Raw genomic sequence first — 23,431 nt, 5'->3', positions numbered from 1 at the left:
CGCCCCCGCCCGCCTTCCTCCCACCTGCAAGCCTCTGCCCTCTAGGCCAGTCCTGTCCGACGCGCCCTGCGCTCCCCGGTCCCCAGTGGCGCTACTGAGTGGGGGCTCCCGAGCTTGGGGCGCGGGAGTGGGGTTGGGGGCCCTGAACTAAGCTGGGCCTGGGCTAGGGGGACAGTTACAGCGCAGAATCTGCACTGGCACCCCAGCGAAGGGGCCCATTGAGGACCGGGCACAGCTTGGTCCCCCAGAGCCACCTCCTGCTCCCACAGTGGAGAGGGTATAAAATCCGGCTGACAGCGCTGCCAATTCCACCCCCCACCCCAGGTCCCCCTGCAGTGTCTCCTCTCATTCTCATATGTCAGATTCTGGCTAATAGTAATAGCATTTGAGCCTCAGTGCCTGGAAGAGGTGGAGCCAGGACGTTTGGGTGGGGGAGGGGCTGGGAGCGAGTAGGGAGAGGCTGTTGTCACTAGGTCCCGTTAGCTTTCTCCTCTGTACCAAAGGTCACACGCATTGCCATCGAGGACCTCATTTTATCCTTACAGCAGTTCTGGAAGTCTGAGGAGTTTGTCCCCATGCTACAGCCAGGGAAACTGAGGCCGTGGCTCCCTGGTGGTGGCACAATAGTGTAGTGGCAGAGTAGGATGTGGCTTGGTCTGGCTGAGTTCAGAAGCCTAGAGCCTGAGCAAGTGTGAGTGCAGAAGGTTGCGTGGGGAGGGGAGGCAAAGGGCAGCCCGCGGGGATGTGCACCTGGCCTTCCTGGGGCTTCCAGGCCAGCCTGGCCTCGTGCCTTCAGTGGGGGATTGCCTGAGACTCGGCAGGAGGCTGTGAGCATCAAGGGCCGTCTTCTCCGCCCAGGGAGCGCAGGATAAGGTGCGGCCAGGCAGGGCTGGGATGCCAGCAGCTCCGCTGGCCGCTTGGCTGTGTCTGCGGCAGCGCTGAATTCCCCTGAGTCATTACCCCTGGAAGAGACGAGGGCAGCGCTTTGCCTCTGGAGCCCAGGTCCTTGTCCCATCTGGGTCTCCATTTCCTGGTCTGTAGGTTTGGGGAGAGAGGTGGGACCATATGATCTTCAAGGGCCCTCCTAGCTGTGCTGCAGTTTCAAGCCATGGCACCGGAGCTGGGAGGGTCCTGCGGTGGCCAGCCAGGCCTACCCACCCTGCTCTGGGCCCCGACTGCTCCTCTGCACCTTTTCAGCCTTGGCAGCAGCACAGTCCCTCCTGGGAGGAGGCCTCTGGCCCTGCAACCCTCTCCCTGCTCTGAACGCTGGGCCTCGTGGGACTGCACTGGGGCTCTCCCTTACAGCCTTGGACTTGAGCTTGCACCTACCCTAGCCACGCCACACAGGCAAGCACATGCAGCTGCCACTGGTTCCCGTACTGCTAGATGTGCTGAAGTTACGGAACCTTTCCTAATAAATCAATATACCGTAGCAGCTGCGCTCTAAAAACAGGGGGCTGGCTTTCACACTCCCCCTCCACCGAGGGCGCCTCCTGTTTGGGGAGGATGGATGACAGCTTTGCCCATGGCCTGGGTGCCCAGCTGACCACCAGCAAAGTCTTGGTGGGTGAGCTGACTCAGAGGAGTTTCTAGCAAGGTTGGTTAACATCCCCACCTCCGCCACCATCCCGTGCTTTAGTGACTCAGGGCTGAGAGGCTGGGGAAGAAACATTTGGATTAAAGAATGCCACCCTCGCCCCTGCACAGCTCCCACTCTAGCCTTCCTGGTGTCTCTGCTCTCCAGGCAACGAGACCCAACCATTGCCGGAAGAGGAGCATGCAAAGGCCAGGCCTGCCCGGAGATGCCCGGGGAGCTCTCAAGGCACCGGCCTGCTCGGTCTCAGGAAATAGTGGTTCCCTCCTCGTCCCCAGGGCTGGGGAAGAGAATGCAGAAAGCTCCCAAGGGGGACTTCAGTGAGTGCAAGTTTGCTTCGCAGAACCGAGGGCACAGCTGGGCCTCTGACTCCGAAGCAGCTGGGTCCATCTGCTGCTGACAGGAGTCTCAGGGTGAGGGGATGGGGCCGCCCCAGCCCTCACCCTCCATTCCACCCGGAACCCCAAGGCCACTGCCGTCCTTCCTGTCCCTTCCTTGGGGATGGCCACTGGGAAGTGGCCATCTTGTTTCCTGTCAGACCCCACACCCTCCCAAATCCCAAAGGTGCTCCCCAGAGATCTTGAAAGCAGCCACAGGAACCGCCAGCCCCGGGCAAGGTGGAGGGGCCAGGGAGCTGTGCTTTGCTTGGGGTAGAGAGGTCTTTAGCCTGGCAGTGCCTCCGGCGACCGGTCCGACTGACACCCTCTGACCTGGAGGGGTTTGGCTGAAGGCATCCGTATCTGTTAAGGGGCAGTTTGTTCAGGGCCCGATTCCGGGCCACTCTCCAGGCAAATGAGGTTTTGGAAGAGACCGTGGGAAAGGTGATGGCCGTCAAAGCCTCACACCTGGCACAGGGGCAGGCATGTTCCTGCCATAAGCTTAGCGCCCTCCGCAGGGCCCTGCCCAGGGTGCCCAGGCTGCCTTGCTGTTGGCTTGTCTCAGCGTAGCTCAGCGCCTGCTGCTGCTGCCTCTGAATGCTGGGTCCTCCCTGCCTGTGTCCCTGCATGGAACCCGGATCACATCTGCAGGCCCCGGAGCCAGGGTGCACACACATCCAAGACTTCATTTCTGGGTAACCATTGGGTCCCACAGAGATGGCTTCTGCAGCTGAAGCCATCTGCTCACATGGCAATCCCCCCGCCCCGCACCAACCCTCCGACTCCTCCCTCTGCACCCCTCCCAGATCTGAAGCGCTTCAGCCAGCATCTTCTAGATGTATCCCGCTACCAGTTACCATGTCTTCAGAAGCACCCTACCTGTCCGAAGTAGCTCCCAAAGAAGCCATGCCCAGACATTTGAAACAAAATGGCTCTGAAATCTCACTTGCAGACGAGGTCAAAGGCAGGTCAATCGGGCAGGTGAGTGCCCAGGGGTGTGAGTATCAGGGAGGGACAGGAGGTAGGTGGGAGGGAAGGGAGGGGGCAGAACATAGAGCGTCAGCCTGTGCAACGATTGATTTCTGGGGGCTGGGACCTGGTGAGCCATTAACACCCCCATTCAGGGAGGGCTCAGGTTCAGGCTCAATACATTCCCCCTCTGGCCAGCTGCATAGGCTCTCTCTCCTTGTCTAGTCCTCCCAAGCAGCAGTGCACGTGTGTCTGGATATACATTACAGATGATATAATCCTTTTAGCAGGAGAACCAGCTACCCACACCCCTGGGCTGGACAGGGGAAGGGAAGTGAGGGGAGACAAGGAGCCTCTGTCCAGACCCCGTGCAGGGGGAGAGCTGGAGAGAGGGCAGCAGGTGACTTTCCCGCGTGGCCCAGGGACATCCAGGGCTAAGGGAACCAGGAGAGAGGCGAACCACCAAGGGTGAAATGATGCGTCTGGGGAGATTGGGGGTGCCAAGGGTGTGCCCAGTCTACCTAGCTCCCCTACTGCAGATCCCCCCTCCCCCGCTTTGCTCTGCCTGGCTCAGGAGGAAGGCCCACCTGCCTTTCTGGCCACATTTCAGCATCCCCCACCTCGCTCCCCTGCCAGGAACATGATTCTTCAGTCAGGGTGTCTCATCACAGGTAACAAGATAAGACATGAGACAGGCAGCCATGGCCAGGCCCAGGCAGGGGCTTGTGGCGAGCGCTTGCCCTGGCTCAGATGTCTGCAGGAGTGGAGAGGGGCTCCTGGAGGCTGTGGGTTTTTCTCATCTCGCTCCTAGGGAGCCTCTGCCCCTGCGCGCTCTGTCACAGCACCTGTTGGCTTGTCTGGCTGCCTCCCTCCACCACTCCCCATCTCCTCCCAGCACTGAAAGGCCCAGCCTGGTGGGCCCTGTTGGCTTCCTGCACCCAGACCCTTCCGAACCCTCAGGCTGCTGAGCCCCTTGCTGCTCTGGCGTCTGGGAGCACCCAGCACCTCTCCTGCCCACCACTGCCACTTGCCCAAGGCCCTGCAGTGATCAGGGGCACAGCTGGAGCCAGAATCACAGCTGTGGGTGCCACAAGTCACCTTCCAAACAAGGAGTCCCAGCTGATGGAGCCTTGTAGCCTCCAGGACAGGGTCTCCGGGTGGGCTACCCTTGGAAGCGCTGCTGTCCTGAAGCTTCCACGTTGTGTGCAGGCCCCTTGGGTAATGGTAACAGCAGCTCCAGGGACAGATGAGGGTCTTCTCCCTCCCACCGCTGGGGCCGTGACCGTGAGGACAAGCCATGCTGTTTGCTGCACTTCTTGTTTGCTTCTAGATGAGGACACCGAAGTATGGAATGGGGGGACGGTGACCGGGCGATGCACTCAGGTCCATAGACTAGCAACCAGGGCCCCATGGCCAGAGCACCCCTCTGCAGGGAACTGCCTCTGCCCTTGAGTGGCTCTTTCTCATAGGCTGGGGGACAGGCAGGAGGGGATGTGCTACCCCAGGCCTCAGTCACCTGGCAAGCCACCCCTCCGGCCAGAGCAAGGAAGGAGGCAACTCCCTCCTGGTTGCAGAAGGGCGCTGGAGAGCCACGGGTGCCACCCGAATTGCAGAGAGGACCCGGCCTGCCCTTGAATGTGGGCCGCCCCCGCCACAGTGGAGTTCAAGGCTGTGATCCAGAGCATGTGCACTCCAGCCCAAGTGCGGGCCTTCTCCTCTGTCACCATCTCTTAGCCCTGCCGCCCCCTCTCCTCGGGTTCTCGCTGCCCCCTCCTCGTTCTCCTGCCTGAGGGCCTCGCCACAGGAAGGCTCAGGATATTTCTGCCAGCTCTCTGGGGAGTTCTCCCGTCTCAATTTAGAAAGCAGCGATTACCCCTCAATACCTGCTTCCCACATCAGTGGCTGATTTGGGTCCCGAGAGCCCCGGAGAGGAGATCAGTGCAGATGCGGTGCCACGTGACCTTCTCACACCTCGGGACCAGCTCCTGGGCAGAGAGAAGGTGGAGAGGAGGGGGAAGGTGAGGAAGGTGGCAGCCACGTCCCAGGGATCAACCGCATCCATGTGGAGAGGGCCAGTGGGCCTCTGCCTGAGAGATGCCATGGGTGGGAAGGGGACAGCCAAGGCTCCTTGTGTGGGATCAGGCACACAGCCTGGCCTTCCCAGTGGGAGGCTGTGGCAGGTCACTGAGCCCCTTCCAGGGCTTCTTACTGCCCTGCTTGCAACGACAGGGTAACCATCTCCACAGCCATCTCCCTTCCACCACTGCACACTGCATCCCCACTGCCATGTCAATGTTACACAGAGAAAAGGAGGGTGCACACAGGCGGCTCTGGGAGTTAGTCATCAGTCCTGGCCACTGCTGTCACCACCTGGAACAGGGCCTGAGACTCCTTTTTCACTGCCTCTTGAACCCCAGGGAGAACGGCTGTGGCTGACATGGGCTAGGACCAGGAGGGTGACCCAGGGTCCAGTCTGTCAGCCTGTAAGGCTCAGCTCTCAGGACGCATGGTTGGAGAGCTGGCCAGAACCATGAGGACCATGGCTGCCTGTTCTTCTCAGCCCTAAAGGGGAAAGCAGGGGAGGCTGGGGATGGGATCCTTAGGACCATGAGCCTAGGAAGACTTCCTGGTTGGCAGGGCAGCCAGCTTGAGACTGGCTTCCTGGAGGGGTGAGCATCCCGTCTCTAGAGGATCCAAGCAGAAGCTGCAGGGCTGCTGCCTTTCTTGCGCTACCCGCTGCAGTGGTGAGCCCAGCCAGAGGGAGGTGTCACAGATGGCTGGCGCTGAGGCTGGCTGCTTGGCATCTGAGGATGGGCCTGCTCCCGGCCCTGCTCCCTGGCTGGCTGTGGTCAGAATTGCCCTACAGTGGATGCTGGATGTTTCCTTGGAGCTCAGCATAGGCAAGGCAGGGAGGTCTGCCTGGGAGCTCTTGGGCTGGATCTCCTGGCCGGCGGCGTCTCTGATGCACGCTCACTTCCCTCTTCTCGGCCCAGCCCAGCCAGGACCTCAAGGGCCCCAAGGGAGCCACAGTGAAGGCCCTTGCTTGGCCTCTGAAGGGTCTTTTGTGTCCTCATAATTTGGGTCGGTGCTACCTGTCGCTTGACACTTCTCATGTTGCCCGAAGACCTGTAGGAGCAGGAGCTGGTGATCCTCAGCACACTGCTGTCCTGTTTCTCTGGGCGTGTCATTTATTGATTGTTGTTTTGAGGGAGGGATGAGTGTTGGGACCTCCTAGCCCACTGCCTGGCTGACGTCACTCCAGTGCTCATACACTGACCTGTGACACCAGGTCTCTGCCCCAGGCTCCTGGGCCCAGCTGCCCCCAGGTGGGTTCCCTTGGGTGACCTCCAGGCTCCTCAAACTCACATGTCCCAGACTCAAGCCCAGGGCTCTTCTCTCAGTGACAGCCACATCGGCTCTGCCTGGGCAGGCTCTGTAGGCCGCAAGGGAGAGGAGTCCAGAGGTTGTCTTCAGGAAAAGGGGGTCTGTAGTGCCCAGAACGTCCTCTCCTTAGCCAAGTCCACCCATCCCCCAGGGCTCCTCCTATCCCCGTGTCCTCCATCCTCTGGCCCTCATCCCCTGGCCACCAGCCTTGAGCCTGCCCATCCTGACCTCCCTAAAAGGCCTGAGTATCTCAAAAGCGTTCCATGCTACCCCGTGGCTTCCAAGTTGAGAGCCCCCTTTGGTCTGGTTTCTCCTGAGCTGCAGCTGGTGGGTGCTGTGCGTTCTTCCACCCGTCTCCCCAGAGCCCAGGCCAGCTGGCATTGCCTTCCTTGAGAAGCGGTGGCTTCCAGACGGGACTCATCTGCCTCCTGTCAAACTCCAAGGCCTCTAAGGCTCTTTCTCCACCTGCCCCTGCTTGCTTGGGTCCCCTCCTAAGGCCTCCCTCCTCATACCCACCCCCTCCTGGTTTTCTTCCCCCGACTCTGGTCACTTGTCCCAAGTCTCTTTCTCATGTCCCTCTTCTGGGGGACAACTGTGACATCAGTGTCTCCTGGGTTCCATGACTGTAGCTCCATTGCCACCTGGATGTCCCAAAGTTCTTCCCTCCACACCCCAAACTCAGGGGTGCCCTTGATTCCTCTCTCTCCATAATCACCCCTCACATTGCCAGATTTTCTCCTGACCCAGGCCCTGTCCCTTCTCGCCTGGATGACGGCCCCAGCCTCACACCCATCCTCCACATCAAGGCCAGAGGAAGTGTCCTTGCCCAGATGCCTGGCCACTCCTCCTCTCAGCCCCCTTCAGTGGCCCCTCGTGGCCTCAAGGACAAAGTCCAGCTCCACGGCCCTGAGCCATCTGGCTCCTGCTCCCTTCCCCAGCGTCCTCTCCCCCACTTCCTCCAGGCCCACATTCCAGCCCCAACTTGTGCCTTGCAGTTGCCAGAATGAAGCAGGATGTCGCGTGTTCCCTTGCCTTATTCTAAAGAAGGTCACATGCTGAGGCTCCAGGTGGACAGATATTTTGGGGGCCACTGTTTAGCCTACTGCAGTCCTCTCTCTGTTCCCCCACTTCATGTCCATCACATGTGCAAAGTGCATTTGCCCACATCTGTGCCTGTGTGCCTGCACCCTCCTGCTGTACTGCTGCCCCCACATCTGCCTGGCAGGGCACTCATCTTTCCAGCCTCCCCCTGACGCTGGTGCTGGCGTGAAAGTCTTTTCTTTCCTTTGCTAGGACCACCCAACACAGAATGCCTATGTCCCACTTGCCCTGGACCACTGCTGTCCTTGGCTGCGGAGCAGACAGGACATTTGGAGGAGCGGCATCTGTCTCCAGGGCTTTGCCCCCGCCCTGGCTCTGGGATGGGGCTGTAGCAATGTGTGTAGACACCAGGAAGGAAGGAATTAAAGAGCCTGAGATCCCTGCCCTGGTGGCCCTGTGTGGCTGTGTCTGTAGGTAGGATGGGGCAGTGGGTGGGGAGTAGGTCAGGGCTCCTGGCCACTGCCTGGCTCCCTGCGCTCCCTCAACCCTGCACTGAAGGAGGAAGCCGGGCTATAGCACAGTCATGGGAGGGGGTGCCTGTGATGGAGATGGGCAGGGTTGGGGTGCCCCCCAAAGGAGTAGGGGAGGGGGTGAGCACGCAAAGCAGAAATCAACCCCTCCAGGTCTTGTCCCCAGCCCGGCCATGCTCTCCCAATGCTTTCTCGGTGGAGAGAGTGGGCATCTGTCCATGAGCACAGAATCCGGGGAGGAGGGGGATGCCGCCGATGACAGATGACGATGAGAGAGGCTTGGGGCCTGGAGGAGCAGCTGGGCATGGCCTCTGATGGGCTGTGGGGTGCGCTGAGAGGGAGATGCGGAACCCCACATTAGTGCCATGTCCTGGCCTGAGAGGGGCCCTCCCGCCTTTGCAAGATGCCCCACTCCCTCCAGGCACCCCTTGGCCTGCAGTGGGCATGGTCCTTACCCCCCTCAGCAGGTCGCTTCTTGGCTTGGTGTCCTGGCACCATGTTCCCTGCGTGCAGGGTCCTCCCCTCCTTCCCGTTGGCCCTACAGTGCTGGGCATGCCCCTCAGGTGCCCTGCTTCCCTCCCCTGTGGCATCAGCCGGCTGGTGAGGGCATGGGCGCTGCAGATGCCTCTGTGCACCAGTGTGCCTGGCATTGGGCCTGGGCACAGATTTCTGGTGGGTTATTATTTATTTATTTATTTATTTTTGAGACAGGGTCTCACTCTGTCACCCAGGCTGGAAGGCAATGGATCAATCACAGTTCACTGCAGCCTCCACCCACTGGGCTCAAGCGATCCTCCCACCTCAGCCCTCCAAGTAGTTGGGATAACAGGTACGTACCACTCACTAGCTAATCAAAAAAATTTTTTTTTTTCATAGAGACAGGGTCTTCCTATGTTGTCCAGGCTGGTCTGGAACTCCTGGGCTCAAGCGATCCTCCTGCCTGGGCCTCCCAAAGTGCTGGGATTGCAGGTGCAAGCCACTGCACTGGGCACCGAGTTCTGAGTGGAGCATGGTGAACTGGGGCGGTTCTCTGCCTGGCTAGGTTACTGGGGCCCAGAGAGGCCCATGCCCATAGGTGGCACTCGAGGCACACCCCACAGTCCCCTCCCTGCACAGGTGCTCCCCATACCCTCACCTTGGTGTGTACCATGTGGCCCCCGTTCTTTCTGTAGCCTTGTCCCATCTTGGAAAGACTGGGAATTCCTGGGTGAGGCTCATGGGCCTGCTGTGGAATCCCTTTCTCCTGTGCACTGGTGTGCCCCAAAACTTGAGGGCACTGAGCCTTTTCTCCCGCTGCCCCTCACCTGCCCACCTGTCCCCATTTCCACTCCAGGGAGCCCGCTGAGTCCCTGTTTCTGCTCTCTGTGCCTTGTTTCTGCCATTCCCCTTCTCTAAATGCACCCTGACCTCTGTCGGAGGCCCCTCCGGCCTTCCCAGCCCAGTCCCGGCCTAGCCCTGCTCCCTTCTTCTGGCACCCGGGCACCCTTCATGGCTTCATGATGCTCCAGGTGGCTGTGCGCCATCTCAGAGAGCAAAGAGTGTGGCTGCCAGGGCCAGGCTGGCCACAGGCCTCCCAGTCTCCCTCAGCTGGCCTGGCCCGAGGCGGGCTGGCTACCCCCCAGGCACTGGCTAGGCATGCGCTAGAGGAATAAGTGGGGGCAGGGGCAGGAGGAGGGCCAGCTGCCGTGTCATCACAATGGTGGTCCCTGGGACACCTCTGCCTCGAATTCTGTGACCAATCAGCTGCAGGCCTTCATTACTGATGAAACTGAAGTCTTGTGTGAGTACTCGTCATCTGGGAGGAGGGATTTGGGCAGAGTGCGCCTCTGTGAGGGACCAGGTGCTCCGGCAACTGCCCGAATCCTCCTGGGCAGGCCCAGAGATGTGCGCTGAGAGCCTGGCTGCTCCCAGGGCTGCAGATGCCCTGGATGAGATGGGGTTGGAGGCAGTGACGAAGCTGGCCCTGTCCAGAGCCGGAGCAGCCACACTGCGTCCATGCATAGCTGTGCATATATACCTTCACAGGAACAGGGACAGCAGAATGCCTCTCAGCCACGTAGGCCGACTGGCCAGGACGCAACCAAGGTTGAGCTATATATGTGTGTATGTGTGTACGTGTGTGTGTGTGTGTATATATATATCTCTCAAAGGGTCCAATAGAGACAAGGCTAACGTTTTCTAGTAGAGCCTTAGTATAGTTTAGTGTAGAACTTGCTGTGGAGGCAGAGATCCACAAGCCAGAGAACACCGAAGATCAGCCACAACCTGACAGAAGCCACGAGAGAGGCCTGGGACGGACCTTTCCCTCCAGCCTTCGGAGGGACCACAGCCCTGCCCAAACCCTGATCTTGAACTTCTGGCCTGCAGAGCTGGGAGAGAATAAATGTGTGCAATTTTCACACACACCATGTGCAGGATTTTGTGACAGCAGCTCTAGCAAATGAATGCAATGCTTCGGGAGTTTCAGGAAGTTTTCTTAAGTGCTCTAACGTTTAACTCGAAAAGATCCCTGTGAAGTTGAGGGCCTTAGCATTTCACAGATGAGGAAATGAAGACTCTGAACATCTGAATGACTTGTTCAGACTAATTCAGCCAGCTGGAGGTAGACCCAGAGTTCAATTCAACTCTTCAATGTGAAGTCTGGATCCAGGAAAGTAAATGTAAGTGCTCTAACATCTTCCAGCTTCCCAATATATTCAAGTTTTAATGTTTTTTGAAAGCTTTGGGCTCTCCAGATATTGTTCAAGTCAACCCTCTCCCATGCACCAACCTGCCTCTGAGAAATTGATTCCTTTTTAGGGAGAGAAACAATTGCCTTTCTTTTTGTGCTATAAATGTCCCCCTGGGCACTGCTTTAGCTGCATCCCACAAATTTTCCTGTTTTGTAGTTTTGTTTTTGACTATTTTGGTGTATTTAAAAAGTTTTTCCTTTAGACTTCCTCTTGGACCCATGGGTTATTTAGAAGCATGTTGCTTACTTTCCTGGTGTTTGGAGATTTTTCTGTGATTCATTTGGAATTTGATTCTATCGTGGTCAGAGAACACACTGTATGATTTTAGCTCTGTTAAATTCATTGAGGTTTGCCTGGGATATAATCTATATTGGGATGTGCCCAATATAGATGGTGATGTTGAGTTATTTTATAATTTGCTGATTTTCTGTCTAGTTGTTTTGTCAATTTTTGAGAGAAGTGTGTTAAAATCTCCAACCGTAATTGTGGATTTGTCTATTTCCCCTTCCAGTTTTGTCAGAGTTGTTTGTTGTTGAGACAGGATCTGGTTCTGTTGCCCAGGCTGGAGTGCAGTAGGATAATCACAGCTCACTGCAGCCTCAACCTCCCAGGCCCAGGTGATCCTCCCACTTCAGCCTCCCAAGTAGCTGGGACCACAGGCACACACCACCACACTCAGCTAGTTTTTATATATATATTTTTTTTGTAGAGATGGGGTTTTGCCATGTTGCCCAGGCTGGTCTTGAACTCCTAAGCCAAAGCAATCTGCCTGCCTCAGTCTTCCAAAGTGCTGGGGTTACAGGCATGAGTCACTGCACCTAGCCCTCCAGTTTTATTAGTTTTTGCTTCACATATTTTGTAGCTCTGTTGTTTGGTGTATATGCATTTAAAATTGCTATGTTTTCTTGGTGGAATGACCCTTTATCATAAACACTTTTGTTGTTAAAATGAATTTTAAAGATTTTTATGCAGGTGATTTTTTTTTAACCAGTTACAGTTTTCATGATATTTGAGGCCTGGCGACAGAAGAGGGTCTCAGTGAAAAAAGACTCAACTCAGAGGAGGTAGTTTTGCTTTCTTTAGCTATTCTAGGCCCAGACTGAGGAAGAGGAAGGACAGTCTGCACCTCCCTCTGCCCCTCACCATGGAAAAGGGACAAAGCTACCAGTGAACATTCTCTTCCATTTGGAAATGCCAATATAACAGAAGCACAAGTGGGGCTGGAGGTTTTGATAAGAAACTTGTAACTCCTTAAGGAGGTGTTTGGTGAATTGTTAATTCTGCCTCTGACACAGACTCCTATTTAACAAGCAGTGGCAGCTCATGGCTGATATTGAAACAAGGTCCTTAGTTTTTTCTTAGTTAATGGCATTTCTTTAAATCCTGGTCTACATTATGGTTTTTCCTGAGTGTGTATTCTGGTATAGTAATTGATGGTTGGTGATGTTAACTAAGAGCTTATCTTTAGGGAGAAGCATGATGCAGTAAGCTCCCAATCCGTGCCTGTGGAGTGAATGGATGAACCAATTCAGCTGGATTCTGGGTACAATCTAGGTCTGGGATAGTTACTGGGATGGTGGCTGAGGTATCAGGAGCAAGTGATCCACTTTTAACAAGTAGCTCATAAGACCCACAGGTAAGACAGGACCAGGGAAAGCCACTGGTTCTGCAGAGGAAGAAGACAGGCCACTGAGCTGCCACTCAAAGTAGGAGTTCACCAGGTGGCTCTGGAAAGCAAGTCATAGCAGGCTGGGGGCACAGCATGGGCAAGAGCATGGAGGCACGGAAATGCTTCCCCTGCTCAGGGACCTAGAAAGAGGGTCCGTAGGCCGGGCGCGGTGGCTCTTGCCTATAGTCCCAGCACTTTGGGAGGCTGAGGCGGCTGGATCAGTTGAGGTCAGGAGTTTGAGAGAAGCCTGGCCAACATGGTAAAACCCCGTCTCTATTAAAAATACAAAAATTAGCCAGGTGTAGTGGTGCACGCCTGTGATCCCAGCTACGCAGGAGGCTGAGTCAGGATAATTGATTGAACCTGGGAGGCGGAGGTTGCAGTGAGCTGAGATCGCGTCATTGCACTCCAGCCTGGGCGACAACAGCAAGACTTCATCTCAAAAGAAAGAAAGAAAGAGGGTCCATAGTATTCCTGGAGTGTACTGTACCACAGGGCGCCTGTGCGTGTGCTCACGTGCGTGTGCACGCAAGTGTGTAGATATTCAGGATAAAAATGAGACTGAAAGCCGAAGAGCCTGGATGTGCCACACGGCTGCCGCATCAGAAGAGGGAGCTGCGGGGAGGGAGACAGCAGAGGCTGCCCTTTTGTTCAAGAGCCTAACGATGCTTCCTGAATGCCAGCTCGGCTCCTGGAGTCCCTGAGGCAGAGTGCACTTGCTCCCCTGGGTCATGCGCAAATGCACTCACGTGTGTACACAGACACAGGCATGCACAGGTAGGCAGATAGACACACGCGCGCACACACACACACACAAGCCTGCCTTGTTCACTGGCGCAGCCCTCCCCAGGCTCTCACATGGCCTCCTGCACACTCCTGCCTGCAGGCACACAGGCAGGCACTCCCGCGTGTTCCGAATGTGTGCCCACGTATGCTTCCTTGTCAGCCTGATGCTGCTGGCCCTTGGAGGCGCCCCTCAGTGCCGCCTTGCTCCTGGACCCCTCTTTAGCTGGCTGCCTGGGACTAATCCCTTCCCTTGCCCCTCCCCCCTGCTCCTGGCCCTCTGTACCTTCCAGAGTGTGAGTGAGAGGAGCCTGCTGGGGGAGGGAGGGTGGTCCCCTGGCCCACAACTGGGCCTAGAAGCATTCAGTGCCCGTTGCTGGCCCTACCAGTTGAGTCCTCACGGGAAGGCCCACCTCTGGACCAGTCACCTCCCAGGGCAAACAGGACGCGACCGTCTGACTTGGCCACAGGCTGACAGGCCCCTTGAGGCTGTCCTGTCTCAGGATCTGTTTGTGTAGAGAGCCTCAGGGCTGCAGGGCCCAGCCTCCCATGTTACCTGTGTTGGAGAGCAAACGATTTTCACATGTACATGAAATGCAGAGACGTGTGTGTGTGTGTGTGTGTGTGTGTGTGTGTGTGTATGTATGCATGTATGTGTGTTGGCTGCTCACCCCTCACCCAGCCCCTTAGGGGGTTGCTGAAGGAGAAAGGACCAGAGCCTTCCAGAATCCCTCGGAACAGCCTGCATGCCCGCGTGTGTGCTCCCGGGAGGGGTGTGAAGAGAAGAGGCAACCGCAGCTGGAGCCACTATAGATGTGGTGGGGCAGGGGAGCCTGGCATTAGAAATTGCTCAAGTGCTTGGCATATACACTTGGGTGGAGGTGCGTGGTGTGCAAGGCCACCCCCGTGAGATGCTAGGTGGGCAGCTGGGTTCCTGGGTCTGGAGCTTGGCTAGAAGTCTGGCTGGTAGGGAGCAGGCAGGCCTCGGGGAGGGTGCCCCAGGCTGAGCAGCTGGCTTACTTCCTGGCAGTCCCAGCCTCCCGGGCCTCTTGCCCGCCCCTTGAGGCCCCCGGCTGCCGCCCTCGCTGCCCCAGCCCCGGCCACATTGGCCCTTTGCACGGTGTTGACACACATTCCATCGCCTCTGCTTACCGCCTTGCTTTCCATGTGGGCAGATGCCTGCGGCGATGGCTGTCTGGGCCTGTCCTCTCTCCGGGACCCTACTTCCTGCATGGCGATCTTGCGAATACCTCCCACCCATACTGACTTTGACCCGACCCGGTGGAGGTCTAGGGGGCTGATTCTTGGAGTTTGGGGCACCCCTGTGAGTCCCCAGGCTGAGAGGGCCAACCTCCAGCCCTGGCTGGTGTAGACAAGCGTCCAGGTTTTGAATCCGGATTTGCTGCCTGGGAGGCCCTGTCCCTACTTAAGGCAGATGGAGATGCCTCTCTCAGGAGGCCCCAGGCCTCGGGGCCACAGTAAGGGGAGTGGAGAGGAGAGAGGGCCGTGTGAGGACCGCCGGCGGGGTCGGTGTGCCCTGTCATCCTCTGGAGGTTGGGCGTGTGTTTGCAATTCTTTACAGTGAAAAACTGAAAACATGCTGGAAGGGAGATTGATCTCCCGACAGGATCACGGACTTGTCAAGGTCGTCTTCACTTGCTCTAGGCGTCGTGCTCTTCAGCTGACTGCAGTGCCGCCTCTACCACCAATGTGTCCGCACACGCAGTGCAGGCAATGGTGCACACGGCAGCCCCTGCTCCCCTATTTCTAGGCTTGTGTGGGACCCACAGCCCAGTGCACATGACTCTTCCTCCTGCAGTGGAAGTGGGGTGCACTCCCAGGGGCCCCCGGCCTAAGGGGCTCACTCCCCAGCCTCCATGCAGGTTGGCCGCTCACGCTCTCTGGAAATGAGCCAAGGACAACAGGAGCTGCCTTCCCAAGGTCGCCCCAGCCCCCATCAGGTTACTGGACGATGCAGGTGCAAAGGTCCCCCCACCCCCCCGCCTCCACGGCCCAGGAAGACTCTGGACTCAGCCCATTCCCTCGTGTCGGAGTGGCCTGGGCTGCCGCAGCAAATGACCACAAACCGTGTGGCTTCAGCCAACAGGAATTGACTCTCCCAGTTTTGGAGGCCGGAGTCCAGAATTGGGCGCTTCCTCCGGTGGCTCTGGGGGAGGATCCTCCCGCCTCTTCCAGCTTCTGGGGGCCCCGGGCACTCCCCACCTTTGCCTCCACATGGTCTTCTCTGTGTCTCTCCTGTCTCTTCTAAGGAAACTGTCCTTGGATTTGGGGCCCTCTGGATCCTCTAGGTTGCTCTCATCTCCACATCCTCAATTTAATGACATCTGCAGACACCCTTTTTTTGCATATAAGGCCCTGATCACAGGGCCCGGGTGTTAAGATGTGGATGTATCTTTCGGTGGGGGCACCTACCAGTCACCCCACAACGTGTCAACAGCCCAGGCCCCAGCCACAGCGCCCTGGTGAAGGGACAAGCTTGGGCACCAGGCCACACAGCCGAAGGCCACTGGGCACCTCCCTGCCTCTGCTCAGGAAAAGGGGCTCCAAAGCTGTCCCTGCACTAGGCCCCCTGGGGGCCCTGCTCCCTGCAGCCGGAGGTTCCCTGAGCAGTGTCTCCACCCTTCCCCTAAGCCCCGGATGGACAGCTTTCGTCCTGGGAGCACAGGCCTGCTGAGGGATCCTTGCTGCGGGCTAAGTGCTCCTGGCCAGGGCCCAGGGTCTCTGAAGAAAAGAAATCCCTGAGCTCTGGTTTCTCAGGGGCCGAGGGGGCTCCTAACTCATGCTCAGCTCCCAGCAGCCAGGGCTGGGTGGGCAAGGCTGGGACATGGGAGCGCTGAGCCCTCAGTATATGAAGGGGACACTGGCATCTGGTAAATGCAGATTCCTAAGGTCTCTGTCCTCCAGATCAGGACGCTTCAACTCACTGAACCTCCTTTTTCAACTAGATGCACATGTGGGAAAGGCCTCTGCCCCCAGGATCCCGCAGCCAGCTGGGTCAGCTGAGCCAGCCCAAGGCAGAGGAGGGCCGCCCCCACTCTCCTTCTACCTCCTTCAGACCATGTAGCTCCACAGTTAGCCCTGGGGCGAGGTGCCGCCTTGGCCCCTGCCCTGCCGTGAAGGTGGCCCACAGCCCCCTTTGGCCTGGTCTTCTCCCACTGGCTCAGTCCTCTGGGGGACTCTCTTGCCTCCCATGGACACCTTGGCTTCACCCTGGACCTCCCTGCTGGGCCTCTGGGGACCTGCTGCTGACCTGTCCCCAGGAGGGAGCTGCCTCTGGCCTGGCAGGTGCCCCCAGCACAGCGGGCAGGACCACAGCTGTGGGACAGCGCCTGCTCCCCTGTGCCCCGGATACCTCGCCTGCCCCTCGTGGACCAGCCTGGGACAAGAGGAGAATGGGAGACCGGAGCTGGGGAGCAGCCAGGCCAGCCAGACTGGGAGGGGGTGGCGAGGACCCAGGGAGGAGAGGGGATCTCCCCACTCCCAGACCCCCACTCTTCCTCCCCAGCCCCTCCTCACCCACCTTCACACTCCAGCTCTTTCTCCTCCCTTGGCTCTGCCAGGGGCTGTCTCACTCCCTGGACTTTTGACCTGCCGGGCAGTGGCCGCTTTGCAAGTGGCTTCTGGGCCATTGCCCGGAGGGGTGGCGTGAGAAGATCGACCATGAGGAAGAGATATGGCTCCAGGGCAGTGAGTGGAAGGCTCTTTCCCCCAGGTACCCCATCTACCCTTCAAAGAGGGGAGGGTACACCAGTCATGCCACAGCAACAGTCGTTCATTTCAGAGGCTGCCCAGACCACTCTCTGCTCCCTGCAGGAAATACTGGACCTGTTCATATATTCATTCATTCATTCAACACATATTGAAGCACCTGTGCTGGTGATAGAAGAGTGGACTCGACCAAATGGCTGTCCCCATGACTTTGACAACCTAGCTGGGGAGCCGGAAGGTTACCTGAATGAAGGTCAGCTTATTCCAAGCCAGGGTGCACCTGGGCCCAGGCATCCTCTGAGCCCCTCAGCATGAGCATGGCTGTGGCAGGTTCCTGACTCACCAACCTCTTGTCCTGTGGCACCTGGGGGGTCCTGGGTGGCAGTGCCTGTGCAGCCATGAGACCTCCCTGGGGCCCAGAAACTGTGGCTACTGGGCTTCATGGTGAGCCCGGGCTCCCTAGGCCTGTGAGGCGTTGGGGTTCTGGCCAGCCTGCAGCCTTCAGTGGGGTGGGTCTGCACAACGGAACCTCTGGCCCATGGTCTGCAGGCTCCACGTCTCCGTCATGGCCTTCCCTTCCCTCCTTCCTTGCAGTTAACCTACATTTGGTGTCTCCTGGCTTTGCCCTTTGTTTCTCCTGCTCACGGTGCCAGCCTCTGAGAACAGGCTTCTGGGCCATCCCAGTCCCTCCTGCCCCTCCCCCTTACTTGAAGCCAGAGGTCATGGAGCTGAAGCACCAGGCCCTGGAGGAGGGTCATGGGAGACAGAGGGAACTGTCTAAAGGGGGTGAAGGAGAAGGGAGTGACACCTGGTTGGGGCGGGTGACTGTCAAGTGGGACCAGGCTTTCCAGAAGTCTGGCTAGGAGGCGCGGTCCTGTGAGCAAGAGGGTGTAGCTGGAGGGGGCTCCAGTCTGCCTGTCCCTCCCCAACCTTGGCTGTGTCCCCAGCTTTCCTCTCAGTGGCCCAGCCCGGCCTGGTGTTCGCAGTCGGTGAGTTCCTCCTGAGCCAGTTCTGACAGGGACCTGTTCTTCAGGACAGGGGGTGTTCCACGTGGCTTGGTTCTGTGGGGTCCAGTCTGCCCAGCCAGTGGCCCTGGGGCTTGACTTGTTGGCGGCTCTTGATCCATGGCACCCACCACTCATGTGCTTCAAGGGGTTTTTTCTCACCGAACGAGTGTCCCATGGTTGCCATAAGAAATGACCATGGGCCCTGGGGCTTCAAACAGCAGCAATCGATTCCCTCACGCTCCGGAAGCCAGAAGTATGAGATCTAGGCGTGCGCAGGGCCGAGTCTCCGGGGGGATCCTTCCTGCTTCTTCCAGCTCCTGGGGGCTCCAGGCTTCCTTGGCTCATGGCTGCATCACCCCAATTTCCGCCTCCATCTCCACATGGCCTTCTCCTCTCTGTCTCTCCTGTGTCTCAGAAGGATGCCTGTCATGAGATTTGGCACCCCCTGCCCCCCATCATGTAGACTGAGCTTATCTCGAGAGCCTGACTGTCATCACATCTGCAGATACCCTCTTTCCTAACAGGGTCCCACTCACAGGCTCCAGAACGTGGACACACCTTTTGAGGACCAGCACACCCCGACAGGCACCCCATTTCTGAGGACAGCAGCACGTGGATGCTGACAGGGCAGCTGCTCTCTGCTGAAGTGTGACAGGGCTAAGCCCTGCAGTGGGGACCCCTCCCTCCTCCTGGCCCAGCCGCCAAAGCCACACGCTCTGTCACCCTTGCCTGCTCTGGCTCTGGAGAGCTGAGGGCCCTTCTGGGGGCCCGGATGTGTCTGTGGCTGAGCTCGGGTACAGGTTGATGCCTAGGGTGCCCCTGTTTGTGAATGAGAGGAGTGGGCGTTGGAGAGGCCAAGTCCTTGACCTAACCTAGCCAGAGGGGAGAGGCCAGTGTCTTTGCAGAGGGGCTGACCTCAGGAGACAGCAAACACAGGGGCAAGGACAGGCCATCTGGAAGGCTGGCAGGAAGCAGATTGGTGGGGGCGGCAGGTCCAGTGGTGTCGGGGAGCGCTGGGGCCCGAAGGATGTGGGGGCAGGAGTGTGCCAAGACAAGGGTCTGCCCACGTCTTGGGGGCCTCCTCGAAGGTTTCCATGAGTCCCATCCCCCAAACCTTTGCTGTTCTACCCCTTCCTATCCCCATGCTTGGAAATTATGCGGCCACATAAATGCCGCTCATGGTGGGGCCATGCAAGCTGCATTTTGTTTTCCCAGGAGTTAATCATTGTCCTTTGGGTTTGCTGTTTGCATGTATCACGAACTCAACCCTAGACCCCATCCATGTGTGGAAATGTTCTCTCAAGATGTCCAAACACAGCCGGCGTTCGAGTGATTTCATCTTGCAGAAACCCTTTCACAGCAGAGCCTCTAACCTCCCCAGGCTGTCTGCCTTGCCCCTGCCCCTGGGCAAAGCTGGCATCCTGGGTCTCCCTCTGCCCTTCCCCCCTCCTATGTTGCAGCCCTCAGTTTATGGTCACTTTTCCTTTAAAAATAATGTACTGCTTGTATAAAGTTAAAAACACACATTAAGAAAGAGCTAGACGGGATCTCAGTAGCCTTGACTGTTCCGCGTGACCTTGAGTAGTCATCTCCCCTTGAGAGATCTTGCTCGCATTATCTCTGGAAGGACAGAGTTGGACTGCAGTTATTCACGAATGCTTCACTTATTCAACAGACACTTGTTTAGTGGTGACTCTTAAGAAAATGGTTTATCATGGAAAAGTTCAAACATAAACAAAGAGAGAGTTCATGAAACCCTGTGGATCCATCAACTGGCATCAATAGTTTGCCCATATTTTTCATTTATACTTTTCTTTTTTTCTGCTGGAATATTTTTTAACTTGTTCTTTTTAAACCGTTAGATTCACGAGGACTTCGGTGAGAAGTGCCTGGGAAGCTGTGGCCCCTCCCCACAGGTCCCTCTGACATTGGCTACTTGAACACCGGAGGCACGACCGGAACCCGGATGCGATGTCCATGCTCAGGTGTCTCCTGTGTGCGTGCACTCGTGTATGTACATCTCTATGCAACTTCATCACTGTGTACATTCATGTAACACTCAGTGCAATCAAATTACAGAACGGTTTCCTCACCACAAAACCCGCTGTGCTACCCCTTTATAGATGAGTGTTTTTGTAAGAAACTGCCAACTGTTTTCCCGAGTGGCTGCCCGGTTTGTCATATCCACCAGCAGTGGGTGAGCGCTGGTTTCTCCACACCCACTCCGACATCTGCTGTGGTTTAGTTCAGCCATGGGATAGGTGTGTGATGGCACTGCACGGTGGTTTTGATTTGCGTCTCCCTAATGGCTGGTGATGCTGAGCCCCTTTTCATGTACCTCTTGACGACGGTAAGACTGATCAAGAGATTCAAGTGGTGTCAGCCTGATCTGGCCTTTATAGAATTCTCTAGTATCCCTTTGCCCAGTGTTTTTAGCACCTAGATCCATTATTTAGGGTTGAAAATGGTGATTTTTCGATTCTATAATTATTCCGGCATTTCCTAGTTGGAATTCTGTAACAGAAGAGCTTTCCTTCATTGACTGGTCACCATAAAAAACAGGTGAGGCGGAACACTATGCAGCCATAAAAAAGGATGAGTTCGTGTCCTTTGTAGGGACATGGATGCAGCTGGAAACCATCATTCTCAGCAAACTATCACAAGAACAGAAAACCAAATACCGCATGTTCTCACTCATAGGTGGGAATTGAACAATGAGATCACTTGGACACAGGAAGGGGAGCATCACACACCAGGTCCTATTGTGGGGAGGGGAGAGGGGAGAGGGATAGCATTAGGAGATATACCTAATGTAAATGACGAGTTAATGGGTGCAGCACACCAACACGGCACATGTATACATATGTAACAAACCTGCATGTGGTGCACACGTACCCTAGAACTTAAAGTATAATAAAACACACACACACACACACACACACAAAACAGGCGAGGCAGGAAAAGCCAGATAGCCATGTGAGTGTTCTTTCTATACATCACCCTTCAGAGTCACAGGCCAGTCCCCGACAATTTCTGCAAGTCACCCATTGTTAAGAATATTCTGACTCTGGGCTGGGTGCGGTGGCTCATGCCTGTGATCCCAGCACTTTGGGAGGCCGAGGCGGGCAGATCATTTGAGGTCAGGAGTTCGAGACCAGCCTGACCACCGTGGTGAAACCCCGTCTCTATTAAAAATACAAAAAAAATTAGCCAGGCATGGTGGTGCACGCCTATAGTCCCAGCTACTTGGGAGGCTGAGGCAGGAGAATTGCTTGAACCTGGGAGGTGGAGGTTGCAGTGAGCCGAGATCACACCACTGTACTCCAGCCTGGGTGACAGAACAAGACTTTGTCAGAAAATGAAACAAAACAAAACAAAACACAACACAACAAAACAAAAGAAAACAAAGAATCCCTATTCTGACTCTGGCATATGTCACATGCTTTATTCCATGGCCATCCTTCCTCCTCTTGGTGCTGTTGGCCAGTGGGGGTGCCTTGGAGGGGGCTTCCATGTCCCTTGCTGCAGTCCCAGCAGGATGTCCTGGTCTCATCTTCTCCACTCTCCACTCCAGACCTGCATATACACATCACTCCAAGGAACCCCAGGTCCTTTTAGGGGCAAATGTATTCAGAGAGACCACACGTAGGCATTACTGAATACCATTTCAGATTTCTTTGCAATTTTTTTCATCCTTATCCCATTAGGGGCAGGGCACAGTGGCTCATGCCTGTAATCTTCGCACTTTGGGAGACCAAGGCAGAAGGATCACTTGAGCCCGGGAGTTCAAGACCAGCCTGGGCAACAGAGTGAGACCCCCATCTCTATAAAAATTTTTAAAAAATTAGCTGGGTGTGGTGGTGTGCACCTGTAGTCCCAGCTACTCAGAAGGCTGAGGTAAGAGGGTCACTTGAGCCCAGGAGGTCAAGGCTACAGTGAGCTGTGATCATACCACTGCACTCCAGGCTGGGTGACAAAGCAAGACCGTGTTTCAAAAAAACCACATGTATCCCGCCAGGTGTGGACAATACAAATACTGCTTTTTCCGTCTTTTCTTTTCTTTTCTTTTATTTCTTTTTCTTTTCTTTCTTTTTTCTTTTTTTTTCTGAGACAGAGTCTTACTCTGTCGCCCAGGCTAGAGTGCAGTGGTGCAATCTTGGTTCACTGCAACTTCTGCCTCCCAGGTTCAGGCAATTCTCCTGTCTCAGTGTCCTGAGTAAATGGGATTACAGGCGTGCACCACCACGCCCAGCTAGTTTTTGTATTTTTAGTAGAGATGGGGTTTCACCATGTTGGTCAGGTTGGTTTTGAACTCCTGACCTCAGGTGATCTGCCCGCCTCGGCCTCCCAAAGTGCTGGGAGTACAGGTGTGAGCCACCGCGTCCAGTCAACCAAAATACTGTGTTTTCAAGACACTTGAAATACTTCTACATATGATTATGCCGCCAACTTTTATATTGTTTGGTTCATCTATTTCTGTTTGTTTTGATTCTTAGGGATGGCAGTGATCTTTCTTTGCGATTTTTTATATTATGGAAAACATTTTTCATTAAACCACGTATGTGCATTCATATCCCCACATTTTTATACAAAAAAATGGCATATTGTTGTGTGCTTCACTGTTGGGTGTATCTTGGTATGCTGGGGGCGCCCCGGGCAGCATGCTGACTCTAGCTGCATAGTATTCCAACACGCAGGTCAGCCCCAGCTTGTTCAAACAAGCCCAGCTGATGGATGGTGGCGTCGTTTCCAGTACTTTGCTATTACAAATAATCACCTATTCTTGTTAGGTCTGTAGGACTCCTTCCCTTCCTCCCTCTCCCCCATTCATATGCATATATATATATATATATATATATATATATATATATATATATATATATGGTTTGTCATCTGTGTACCCGAATCTCATCCTAACGGATAGAAGAGAGAACCAAACAGATGTGGTCTTGTTATTATCAAGTGGGGGGATAGTCATTTAATGACACACATAATAAGTAAATGTGTAATTATTATTGCAAAAATATCTATGAAAGAAAAATACGAGGCCACCTCCTCAACAAGAAACCGAGAGAGAGAGAGAGAGAGATTCATCTTTGGTGAATGTATCCAGATTTTCGCAATGAGAAAACCAAGAAAGAAGTTGTTTTTATGTGAGCATGCATGTCAGTTTTGTGACATTTCAAAAGGTAAAAACTGATTTCTGTTTTCATTACAATTATAAACTAGGTGCTCTGCATGACCCTTCTGATGAAAACAACTAAATATGCTAAAGAAAAGAAAATATTTTAAAATCATCTCTCTGTGTTTTGAGACAGAATCTGGTTCCATTGCTCAGAGTGGAGTGCAGTGGCATGATCTTGCCTCACTGCAGCCTTGACCTCCTGGGCTCAAGCCATTCTCCCACCTCAGCCTTCCGAGTAGCTGAGACTACAGGTGCCACCACGCCTGGCTAATTGTTTTATAGAGACGGGGGTCTCACTCTGTTGCCTAGGCTGGTCTCGAACTCCTGGGCTCAAGTGATCCTCCTGCCTCGGCCTCCAAAAGTGCTGGGATTATAGGCATGAGCCACCGTGCCTGGCCTTAAAATCATTTTTTTAAAATGCACCAGTGATA

The 23,431-nt window shown here is 55.6% G+C and overlaps 1 protein-coding gene across 1 annotated transcript in view; it reads right to left on the bottom strand.

Annotated features, from left to right (window-relative positions):
• DUSP9 (dual specificity phosphatase 9) overlaps positions 1 to 17,990 on the bottom strand; it is a 27,343-nt gene extending 9,353 nt beyond the window's left edge. The window contains exon 1 of the mRNA XM_012002295.1: positions 17,975 to 17,990. Coding sequence (XP_011857685.1) covers positions 17,975 to 17,990 — 16 coding nt within the window. The remainder of the gene's footprint in view (positions 1 to 17,974) is intronic.
• Positions 17,991 to 23,431: the final 5,441 nt, after the last annotated feature.

This window comes from Mandrillus leucophaeus, unplaced genomic scaffold, assembly GCF_000951045.1.
Source record: "Mandrillus leucophaeus isolate KB7577 unplaced genomic scaffold, Mleu.le_1.0 Scaffold681, whole genome shotgun sequence".
NCBI lineage: Eukaryota > Metazoa > Chordata > Mammalia > Primates > Cercopithecidae > Mandrillus > Mandrillus leucophaeus.
The sequence above is the reverse complement of the archived record's forward strand: the minus strand, read 5'-3'. Positions and strand labels throughout refer to the sequence as shown.